The sequence below is a fragment of the Hordeum vulgare genome, chromosome 7H, assembly GCF_904849725.1.
Source record: "Hordeum vulgare subsp. vulgare chromosome 7H, MorexV3_pseudomolecules_assembly, whole genome shotgun sequence".
In the NCBI taxonomy this organism is placed as follows: Eukaryota; Viridiplantae; Streptophyta; class Magnoliopsida; order Poales; family Poaceae; genus Hordeum; species Hordeum vulgare.
Window position 1 is genome coordinate 106,922,703 of NC_058524.1, and position 11,944 is coordinate 106,934,646.

General features: G+C 46.5%; 1 protein-coding gene across 2 annotated transcripts; it reads right to left on the bottom strand.

Moving 5' to 3' along the window:
- Positions 1-226: 226 nt before the first annotated feature.
- LOC123410257 (potassium channel KOR1-like) lies at positions 227-11,741 on the bottom strand. 2 transcript variants are annotated; one of them, XR_006613012.1, is made up of 14 exons: positions 11,403-11,741; positions 10,842-11,066; positions 9,987-10,050; positions 9,498-9,837; positions 9,092-9,387; positions 8,892-8,972; positions 8,694-8,792; positions 2,411-2,632; positions 2,128-2,316; positions 1,960-2,035; positions 1,552-1,846; positions 1,311-1,432; positions 919-1,229; positions 227-701 (listed from the first exon to the last, which is right to left on the bottom strand). XR_006613012.1 is itself a non-coding variant. In XM_045103167.1 (13 exons), the coding sequence occupies exons 1-13, from the start codon at positions 11,693-11,695 to the stop codon at positions 982-984; spliced, it is 2,550 nt and encodes an 849-aa protein (XP_044959102.1). In that variant the 5' UTR covers positions 11,696-11,741; the 3' UTR covers positions 758-981. The 2 variants fall into 2 exon arrangements, 1 of the variants encoding a protein (XP_044959102.1); XM_045103167.1 differs by lacking the exon at positions 227-701 and having other exon boundaries at positions 758-1,229.
- Positions 11,742-11,944: the final 203 nt, after the last annotated feature.

Here is an 11,944-nt window from a genome sequence, read left to right on the forward strand (position 1 = left end):
CCTTACTTTGCAAATCTTCAAAAAATTGTAAAAAATGTTTATGAATTTATTTATTTTTCATTAATTTAAAAAATGCAATTAAATTTTGAAAATATTTATGATTTTCAAAATATTCATGATTTCAAAAATGTTCATGAATTTGAAATATGTTGGCAAATTGAAAAAAAATGAAAGGAAAATAAACGGTTCAGGAAAGGTTCTAGAACCTTCCCAAAACCGGAGGAGATGAAATCCGAAAATAGACCGGCCCATACACTAATCAGTGCCCTACCTGCCAAATGGGGGCCTATCAATAGGCCTACACACTCAACCAAGTCAAACTCTGCAACACTGCCAGAGCTTCAGCAAGGCCGAAGGGGCTATGGCCCACCCAGCATTTTAACACTTCTAAACTAAATTCTTTTACACCTAGGCCTTGGAACATCAGGCCACAGGCTATTTATTTCTATTCGGCCTGCCCTACAATTGGCCTCAAGCTCTTGCTCTGCAACCTGAAGAACATGCCCGCAACCTGATGTGCACTCGCGCCTAACCAAGACAATTGCCATCTGTGTGCAGTGTGCTGACAGCAAAACCGACAACTGCCGACATGTCTGAGTAGACCCTCCATTGTAACTGATGGGCCTCCTCTTTGCTACATGGCCTGCCGGTGCCGTGCTTTGCGCTATCCATGGCAGTAGCATGATCTCGTTCCAAGCCTCCTGCAAAGCGTGGTCCAAGAGATCAAAACACTAGCTCAACTTCAGAGTGGAATCAATTCCGTTTCAGCGTCACATCTTATTTCCAATGAAAATATAATATGTACAACGTCGATAATCAGTTCAGTCGTTTTCTTGCTTATGTCTATATGTACATTGCAACAACACCAGCATAGCAGAAAAGGTCGGCGAAAGACAGGTTACTAATCTTCAAGAATACCTGACAGAAAAATTGCATTTTCTTCTTCTTATTTCACTTGGCCTTCTACTTGCTCTCACTGTCTCACATGTCCTCGTCTCCAACCAGATAGAGCTTCTGTCCCTCAATTACCATGTCCACTTCCTGGACCGCCGCGCCATCCTCACAGAGCAAGCGCAGGCATGGGCCAGACAAACCCAGCTTCTCCTGGGCTGACCTGATGAGTTCACTCATAGTGTGAGGAATCCACAGCATCACCCCCTCCTTTCGCTTGACATTAGTATTCCACGGATGGTAAGGGAACACGGAGCACAGTCGTTGATGTACTTCATCTGCCAGAAAAAGTTTTCTTTTGTCATAATAAATGGACAATGCGCAGGTGATTTCAGAGGTTTCAAGGTTTCGCAACTTGCCTTTAACTTTTTCGCCTCGTGTGGGGAACTTGGCGAGCTCCTCGGCTTTCGCCTGTTCCAGCAGCATTATAAGAGGCTTACTCCCGGTCATGCGCCCTTCGTCCAGCGGAGTAGTACCACGTCTGCATACATGACAATGTCCTTGCAGGTTATCAGCCCGTTCAATAAAAGTATTACGCTCTTGGTGGTTTGAAGCTTGATGGCATATATAGATAAAGGATGAAGTATTGTTTGGTGGTACCTGTCTGTTACAAGCACACTTGCGCCAGCGTCTACCAGCAACTTTGCCATAATATACAAGCCCTCTGCAGCAGCTATGTGGAGAGGATGCCGGTTGTCGTAGTCTTTCGAGTTTGGGTCGGCACCGTAAGCTAGAGCCCCCCGAATGAAATCAGTCTCTCTCTTTGATACAGCCATGCAGAGATGACTACCCGCATTCTCGAGGTTCAGTTTGGCTCCTTTCGCAAAAAGCAATGAGGCCACTCTATCATGCCCCTGCTTCACTGCCTCTAGTAAGGGTGTGTTCCCAAATTGATCTGTTATTGAGCAAAGATCGAGTGCATAAAATGTGTGGCCAATAACTATACAAGTGTATATATTTAAGAATCTGGAAATTGCAACAGGGATGCATTTCACTGAGTGAGCATACCGGTACAATTGATATCAACGCCCTCACGGATAAGGAACTGCGCAACATCTTCATAACCTTTGGAAGCTGCAAGATGCTGTGACGATGATGATGGTTATGGTTACATCAGGCATGCAATATTTTATTATTTAGGGTATAACCAGATAGACAATCCTTAGTAATTCGTACCAAAGGAGACCGCCCATTATAATCAGTGTTATTTGGATCAGCTCCAGCTCGTATTAAGCCTGCCAGCTGATTAAGGTCACCATGTAAAGCGGCGGTATTCACTCTTAAGGTCAGCTCTTCCTCTTGCTTCCCAATATGGAATGTGACATCTAATCCTATTTGTTTAACTCGTTGGCAGTATTCATTGCTCTGCAGTCAGACATCATCAAGAAAAAATGCACTATCCATGAACACTGGAATTAAATAAATAATTACCGACATGTTGGTTATCTCTACTGTTTACCTCAGTAAGATTGCTCAAAAGTTTTTTTCCATCAGAGAAATAAATCCCCAATATGTATGTGAGTGACTCTTTATCTAACCGTAAGAGCCTGCAAAGTTCACAAACACGAACATTGTAGGGCTGTGGAATGTTGCAAAGAATAGCAATTTCTCCAAAAGAGTTCCCTTGCTCAAACGTTATACTAGCCTCTTCTTGACCATCTTTGCCAATGCCAACTCCTTCCTGAACAACAAGAGCATAAGACCACGTTTCAGGCAAGTGGGTACACCTACACCCATTAACTTGGAAACCATTCTCTGGCACTAGAAATGTACCGATAAAAAGAAAAAGTCCAAATCAATGTAGCTTAGTGCGTAGTCAGTATGACACAATGTTACACAAGATACTGTACTCCCTCCGATCCATATTACTTGTCTTTGATTTGTCTAGATACGGACATACATCCGTATCTAGACAAATCAAAGACAAGTAATATGGATCGGAGGGAGTAGTAAAATTGAACAGTATATTGAAATACGAAGGTGTCCGTATGATGGTGCCAAATACATGTGATACATAAAAAGCTGTAACCCTTTTTTGCAATTTATTTCTCAAGATACATATGACTGTTAGATGTGTATAGCCCCTTTTCTGTATATCCCCATTGTATAAGGGGTTTCTTGCCTTTTACCACGTGTATATGTACTGGCCCTTGGCCCCTTGAATGTTAGTTGCTCGTTCCTAACATGGTATCAGATGCTTAGGTTCTCTCCCACCCCGCACGTTGCAGCTCCGTGCTCTCCCCCTCCACCGCTGTCGCCGCTAGCTGCTCCGGCCACCCTCTCCTCATCCGGACACCCCTGGGCTCGTCGCCGGCTCCGCCTTTGCCCGGCTCTACCTCGTTTTGCCGCCGTTGACAGCCCCAAGTCCGGCCCCGCCGGGAATCTGCCGCTGCCGGCCGTTTCATCGCCCAGCCCCGCCCCGAATCTGCAGCCGGCAGCTGCTCCTCGCTCGGCCTCGCCTCGGCTGCGCTGCCGCTGGTGCTACCTCCGGTCGGCGCTCTTCTTCCTTGCCCGCCGCCGCGTTTGCTGCTTCCTGCAGCTGCCGTCCGACATGCGGCTGCTACAGGCGGTTGTCCGGCCTGCTTCTTGCTCTCCTACCCCGCGAGTGCGTGCCCCGTGGGTCGCCGGCTGCCGCCGTGCTCGGCCGCTGGTCTGCTCGGGCTCTGATCCAAATCGGGATCGGGTTGCCTCGGAAAAAAGGAGGGAGATCAGCATGTCTTCTTCGAGCTATGTCGTTGTTCCTCAGTGCTCGGTGATCTTCGATGGCACCAACTATGCTGAGTTTGTGGGCTTCATGCGCATCCACATGAGCGGTCTTCTGTTGTGGGGCGTTCTCTCTGGTGAGCTCCCCTGTCCGCCATGCCATGTTGCTCCCGTGGCTCCTACCCCGCCGGTGCCGCCTGTTCTGGCTGTTGATGCTTCCCAGGGTGATCGGGATGCAACCAAGGCTCTCGATGATGCTACGGTTGATGCCTATGATCAACAGGTATCAGCTTATTCAGATACTCTTTTCTGTCTACCGTGATGATCTATCTGCTTACACTCAGTGGTGCAACGATGATGCTCGGGCTGCTGCTGTTCCCACTCTCCCTCAGTTTGCCTCAGAGTTCATGGGTCTCAGCACTGTTACAACAATGTGGTCTTATCCCTGTCAGCGCTATCAGCCCTCTGGTGATCCTCTCTACTTATCTGTGATGCGTTAGGAGCACACTCTTCAGCAAGGTGACTCTTCTGTTGATGAGTTATACACACAGACTTCCGCCATGTAGCGCCAGCTTGACTCTCTTCGGACAGCTGTTTGTGGAGCTTCCCGTTGTTGACAGACTATGCAGTCCGACTTGGAGTTTCAGTGTGTCCATGAGTTCTTAGCTCGCCTTCACTCTGAGTTTGAGCCGCGGCGTGCTCACTTGCTTGCTCTTGTCCGTGTTCCTATCACCGAGGTACTTGCTGAGCTTCGTGCTGAGGAGACCCGCCTTCGTTCTGTTGGATTGCTTGTGGTTCCTTCTGTGTTGGTTGTCCGAGCTCTTGTGCCATCTGCTCGTCCCATTGCATCGCCGCTCCTACCCACAGGGGGGATGGGCCGCCTCCTTATGCTGAGAAGGGTCGGTCCGGTCGCGCCATGAGACATTCTCTGGCTACTGTTCTAGGGCAGGTCACCCAGAGTCTGATTGTTGCCAGAAACAGCGAGACCAGAGGCGTTCTACCTCCAGTGGGAGTCCCGCATCTTCCTCGACTCCGTCACTCACTGACCAGGACATTATCCGGCTCAAGCGCCTCCTGGCTTCCTCTGGCTCTTCATCGACGGGTTCTGCTGCCGATGTGACCACTCCCACCCCTTCATCACCATCGGCACCTACACAGTGAGGTACATCTTCGTGGGTTCTGGATTGTGGAGCTTCTTTTCATATGTCTTCTGATTTTTCCGTGTTGTCTTCTCTTCAACCTCTTGATTCGCCTGTTAATGTTCTCACTGCCGATGGCAGACCCCTTCCTGTTGCTAGTCGTGGCACCCTTTCTACTCCGTCTTTTTCTGTTCCTAGTGTTTCTCATGTTCCCCGTCTTACCATGAACCTCTTCTCCGCTGCCCAACTTACTGATTCTGGTTGTCGTGTAATTCTTGATACCGACTCTTGCTCTATTCAGGATCTTCGCACCAAGGCTCTGGTTGGTGCTGGCCCTCGGCGTCGTGAGTCGAAGGATCTTTGGGAGGCTGACTGGCTTCATGTTCCTTCCACTGCCACCACTTTTGCCAGTTCTCATGCACTTGCTGCCTCCACTTCTGCGACCTTCCAGCAGTGGCATCATCGACTTGTTCACCTATGTGGTCCCCGCTTGTCGTCGTTGGTGCGTCAGGGTGTCTTAGGGTCTGTCTCTCGAGATGTATCTTTACATTGTAATGGTTGTAGACTTGGCAAACAGACTCAATTACCTTATCCTACTAGTGAGTCAGTATCTCAGCATCCTTTTGACTTAGTTCATTCTGATGTGTGGGGTCCTGCTCCCTCTGATTCGAAAGGTGGCCATTGCTATTATGTTCTGTTTTATTGATGATTTCTCTCGCTACACTTGGCTATACTTTATGAAATCTCGTAGCGAGGTTCTCTCTATATATAAATGATTTGCTGCCATGGTTCACACCCAGTTTTCCACGCCTATTCGTACTTTTCGTGCTGACTCCGCAGGAGAGTATATCTCCCAGATGTTGCATGCCTTTCTCGCGGAACAGGGTAATCTTGCCCACTTCTCATGTCCTCGTGCCCATGCTCAGAATGGCATTGCGAAACTCAAGCATCGTCATCTACTTGAGACGACTCGTGCGCTGATGATGGTCGCTTCCCTTCCACCCCATTCTTGGGCTGAGGCTGTCTCCGCATCCACCTATCTCATCAACATTCAGCCATCGACTGCCTTGCAGGGTGGCATTCCTATGGAGTGTCTCAATGGTCGTTCTCCTGACTACTCAGCTCTCCGTATGTTTGGGTGTGTATGCTATGTCCTTGCCCCGCGAGAACACACCAAACTGATTGCTTAGTCGATTGAGTGTGTTTTTCTAGACTACAGTGATGAGCACAAGGGTTATCGCTGTTGGGATCCTGTTTGTCGTCGATTGCGCATTTCGCCTGATGTGACTTTCGATGAGTCTCGTTCTTACTACCCCCACCCTTCCTTCTCGAGTTGTTCTATGGATGATATTTCTTTTCTTCTTCCCGATACACCCTCCTATGTGCCTCCTCTCTCCCCCCCTTCCTCCAGCACATCTCCCTCTTCCTCATCCACCACCGACATCACCTTCCGCTCCGTCCTTCTCCCCACCCTCATCATACGTATCTCCTTCTCCTCCATCCTCCTCCCCACCCTCATCATACGTATCTCCTTCTCCTCCATCCTCCTCCCCACCCTCATCCTCCGTCTCTCCTTTTCCTCTCCACTACACTCGCCGCCCTCGTAGTGAAGATGATCCTACTGACGCGCCCTCCACTTCCGGAGCGCCTCCCTTCACACCTCCCCCGGCTCATAACCTTCGTGCTCGGCCTCTTCCCCACCTGGTCGCTTTTCTCCTGACCGTTATGGTCTCTCTGTTGTGGCAGAGCCCACTTCTTATCGGGCTGCCATGACTCAGCCTAAATGGTAGCTTGCGATTGTCGAGGAGCTTGCTGCCCTTGAGCGCAATGGCACCTGGGATCTGGTTTCCTTTCCTTCCGGTGTTCGTCCCATCACCTGCAAGTGGGTCTATAAGATTAAGACTCGCTCTGATGGTTCTCTTGAGCGCTACAAAGCTCGTCTTGTCACTCGTGGTTTTGAGGAGGAGCAAGGACGCGATTATGATGAGACATTTGCTCATGTAGCCCACATGGCCACTGTCCGCACTCTCCTTGTTGTGGCTTCTGTTTGTCCTTGGTATGTGTCTCAACTTGACGTCCAAAACGCTTTTCTAAATGGTGAGTTGCGCAAGGAGGTTTATATGCAGACACCACCGGGGTACCATGCTCCTGATGGTATGGTATGCCGACTTCGACGCTCCCTCTATGGTCTAAAACAGGCCCCTCGTGCCTGGTTTGAGCGTTTCGCCTCTGTGGTGACTCCCGCGGGCTTCTCTCCCAGTGATCATGATCCCGCGTTGTTTGTTCACACGTCTCCTCGTGGTCAGACTCTTCTCCTTCTCTATGTTGATGACATGATTATAACTGGTGATGACTCCGACTACATTGCCTTTGTTAAGGCCCGCCTTCGCGACCAGTTCCTCATGTGTGATCTTGGTCCCCTTCGCTATTTTCTTGGGATTGAGATTTCTTCGACCCTTGATGGCTTCTTCATCTCCCAGGAAAAATATATTCAGGATCTTCTTGCTCGCTCTGTTCTCGGTGATGAGCGCACTGTTGTGACTCCTATGGAGCTCAACGTTCAGCTTCGTGCTTCTACGGTGATCCTCTTCCTAATCCCACTCGCTATCGCCACCTCGTTGGGAGCCTTGTCTATCTTTCTGTCACGCGTCCAGACATCTCCTATCCTGTCCACATTCCAAGTCAGTTTGTTGCAGCCCCCACCTCTATCCACTATAGTCACCTCCTCCGTGTTCTACAATACCTTCGTGGCACGATCTCTCATCGCCTTTTCTTTCCCCGCTCCAGCTCACTCGAGCTACAGGCCTACTCTGATGCTACGTGGGCTAGTGATCCCTCTGATCGCCGCTCGCTATCTGCTTACTGTGTCTTTCTTGGTGGCTCTCTTATTGCCTAGAAGACCAAGAAACAGACTGCAGGTTCTCGCTCGAGTACCGAGGCTTAGTTATGTGTGATGGCTATGCTGACGGCTGAGGTGATCTGGTTACGATGCTTACTTGAGAACTTTGGCGTGCCTGCTACTACATCGACTCCCTTACTGTCAGACAACACAGGTGCTCTCAGTATCGCGTGTGACCTGGTGAAGCATGAGCTCACCAAGCACATCAGTGTGGATGCCCACATTGTGCGTGCTGTTGTGCAGGATTAGACTCTCGCTCTTCACTATGTGCCCTGTGAGTTACAATTGGCAGACTTCTTCATGAAGGCACAGACTCGAGCGCAGCATGGGTTCTTTTTCTCCAAACTCAGTGTTGTTGACCCAGCATAACTTTGAGGGGTGTTTTAGATGTGTATAGCCCCTTTTTTGTATATTCCCATTGTATAAAGGGTTTTTTGCCTTTTACCACATGTATATGTATTGGCCCTTGGCCCCCTGTGAATGCGAGGTGCTCATTCCTAACAATGACCATACAATTTTGTGGGTAATCATATATGTGTGGATTTCCTAAACTCCTCAGATATAGCCCACTACTATTCTCCGTGAGTTATTGCACCGACGTTCACATATTTTATGTTTCTATACTATGTACTCTCTCTGATGAACCGATGCATACTTTGCTTGTACTAATTTATCCTTATGCATATTAAGCATTGAAATTGACTTGATGATTAAGCGATAGTTGAATCCAGGCCCCGCTGACCAAATTCTAGGAAAGGTATCACTGTAGATTATGCTTTACTATTTAGTGTATAAAATGGGGATGTGTTAGACTGAATTGATGGAAATATGTGAATCTCAAACCATCACCTGATGTTGCACCTACGGGTGCTATACCGTCATGGGTGATTGTGCATGCGGCGGGATTGGGGGGGGGGGAGGGTTAGCAATTTGACCGTAAGTGCCCATATGATAACAGAAGATTCAAAGAATTAAGGAATTATTCCTAGGATTGAACTCACTAGTGCACCCTGACAGACAAAGTATAACTGATCAATTGCACTTCCTTGCTCCAAAACAACCTCTTCTGGTAAGTAGAACTCTTCTTGCAGCCTGGCAACCTGCAAGGAGTAAAGAGAACAAGAGAGAATTATTGGATAAGTTCATATAATTATAAAATAGATCAACATGCATAATTTGTTCAAAAAAGGAATAATCACAATCTGTTGAAGGAACTCTGCTGAACATCCTTTGAACAATGGTGTCCTTTCAATATATGGCATGTACAGTGTTTGTGAAATCTGCAAATGCAACACAATTACACAATATATTATACATCCTTAGCCAAAGACTCACAATAGAAGACGTTTTCAAACTTTATTAGGAAGAATGGCAAGATATCCAAAATATAAATCATCACCTTTGCACGAATAGAAACTGGGATATCCCCAAGAACAGAGGCTTCAGTGCGGCTGCTTTCATACTGCAACCTCAAATGCCCCTTGATCTGTTCTCTGATGTCCTTTCCAAGTTTATGTTTGTTCATATACATGATAACTTCTTTCATTTTATCCCTGAATCGCTCGGTTGTTGAGCCTTTCACAATAATTGCAGTCATGTTACCGACGAGATAAGCTCCAAGAAGCATATCAAAGGAAACATATATCATGACAAATATCATTTCCTTCAGGTTTACAGCATGAATGTCACCATAGCCTGAAAAGGATAAAGAATATCATATAAATTGAAAATACCAGGCTATGTTTCTACAAAGATAGTTGTGTCAAGAGAAAAAATATTTGTTGAAGCATGAGACCAAAACTTACCAACAGTTGTCATGGTGACGATGGCAAAGTACATTGATGTAATATAACGTGTGGTTAGATCAATCTCCCTGAAATGAGAATAGCTATAGTCTCCTAACTGCAAACTACCTATCCATGTATATCCTTCCATTGATTCAGGAAGTGTTGTTGCCAGGTAATAGAAGATACAAGCTGCAGTGTGTGTACAAAAGAGCTCCACAACTATTAGTTTCACTATTCTTGTGAACAGGTAATTAACACGAATGTCCTTTTCCAAATCTGTAAAAAACTGGGTAACTTTCAGAGATCGTGTTAAGCGAATCCACAATAAGTATCGTACTTCTTCTTTATGTCCACAAGCCTGTTTTAGAGTTCATTATATGAAAACAAGATCAGATCATTCTCCAAAAAAAAAAAAAGAACAAGATCAGATAAGCCAAATATAACCACATCATAAGCTCCACACTATATGTTAAATCAGTGAAAATAACCTGAGAGCAAAAGAATGACCTTATAAATAAGATCCCAAGGGAAGCAACCAAGTAGATCGAAGATGAAGCTTGATTTGCAATATCTGGATTCATAAAGCAGATAAATCATGGTTACATGTGTAGTTATCAGAGAACATATTTCATAAAGTACAAACTGTTGGATATAATCCTGCAGTGGGGAGTTTTTTCTTGCTTGCATCTGAGTAGCTTGCGGTGTATAGTCTGAGAAAGAGTTCTTGAACATGTTGGGGTTGAGCAAGAAAGCCCGGATAGTAAATCATTGAGTCCGAACTGTATACAAGTACATGTTCCTATATGTCTGAGTTGAATAATAATAAAACAGTTCATGATCTGTGTATATGCATACACAAAGGTTCCATGGTCTTCAAATAATGAGGAGAAAAGGAAGAGCATGGGCTAATCACTACAAAATTGGAGGAATATTGTTCTCGTCTTTGTATTCATGTGCTTGAGCAAAAAGCTCAACACAAATGCCTAAGCAGAAATTCTCTTATATATTTTCTTTCTTGAACAATTATCTAAAATGTGCATAATTGTGTATTAGATGAAACTCTCATATTGTGTTTTCTTTCTCGCTAATGAAAAACTCTCACGTCGTTGCAAGCATAAATTTTGAAAATACAACTTGCAGATGCCCCTGTGGGAAAGAGTTCTCATGGAGCAACATCAAAATAACTGAGAGCCACAACACATCACTGTAGTACTACTTTTGTCCCAAAATATAAGATGTTTTTGCGTGCAAATATTAGGCAATAATGCAGTTCAGGCTCCAATTATTATAGTTATATAGTACTCCATCTTATATTTCTTTACGGAGAGAGTATTATTCAAACATGTAAGACAAGGATATTACCGGACGGCAATAGAGGTCGGATTGTATGTGATGCGGTGTGTGTCCGAGTCACGGTAGGCCACAAGAAACCTCAGAACAATATCAATAAGGAAGGCAATCTGGCCAACCATGTCCAAGAGTAAAAGGTTCCTAGGCAGCCCCCTGAAGAACCCAAATTCCAACGGTGTAAGGAAGGAACTATATGCTGCCCAAAACACTATGAACCTTGTCCATAACCAATACAACCTACAGAGACACCACCCAAAACAAAACCACGAATCAGAAAATTAGCACATTCCCCTCAACATAGATTAAACTGCAACATTTTAAGTTGTTCATCCTTTCTAGCATTCGGTTAAACATGCATGAGAAAAATGTGAAGCAAGATTCTCCAAGGATTGAAGCTTGCAACATTCAGCTTTAGTTTTCTGATTTGCAGCCACAAAATTTGTTTTCCTAACAGCGGGAACCACACATGGAGTGAAGAGAAAGAGCCACGCCGGTGAAATTTGCGGTGAAGAATGTGCGGAAGAAGAAGGGACGGGCGGAGGATCGGCGGCGTGGCAGGGCGGCGGAACGTACTCGTTGTCGGGGTGGACGATGTGGCCGCGGAGGAACCCGCCCTCCCCGTCGTCGGCGAGGCGGCTGAGGGAGCGGGGAGGGGGACCGCGGCCGCTCCGCGACGACTTGAGCCGGTCGGGCACCACGTCCACCTCGTACTCCTTCGCCGCCTCCTCTTCCTCCTCCCCGGCCGTCCGCTTGGACCGCAGCCACCTCCCCATTTGCACGGCATGAACACACCTCCGAATGCTACTGACTGATGAGGTCGATCGATCGAGCCCCCGCGGCGCCGGCCGGCCAGTTTCGGTGAACATCAGTGCGAATCGCTGATTCCCTTTTTCCTGGACTTAGGGCTGCCGCTCTTTGGTTTGCAGCATTCCAAAAGGGAACAAGAAAGACAGGAGTGAGAGTAGGAATGCATGTGGAAAATAGAAAATTATTAAAAAACAAAAGAATTTTGCCAACTTGGATGTTTGCCAAAATTTTCTGCCCTTTGTTTTTTATCACATGGTGTGATGCATTTTTCTGCCTTTTTATTTTTATTGTGACCCACGATTTGCCTT

Excerpts from the sequence above, each read along its gene's own strand:
- LOC123410257 (XM_045103167.1), bottom strand. The coding sequence starts at position 11,695 with ATGTTCACCGAAACTGGCCGGCCGGCGCCGCGGGGGCTCGATCGATCG. Across the intron at positions 9,388-9,497 it reads CGTCACCATGACAACTGTTG|GCTATGGTGACATTCATGCT; the intron begins GTAAGTTTTGGT and ends TATCCTTTTCAG. Across the intron at positions 1,847-1,959 it reads CGTTGATATCAATTGTACCG|ATCAATTTGGGAACACACCC; the intron begins GTATGCTCACTC and ends GCTCAATAACAG.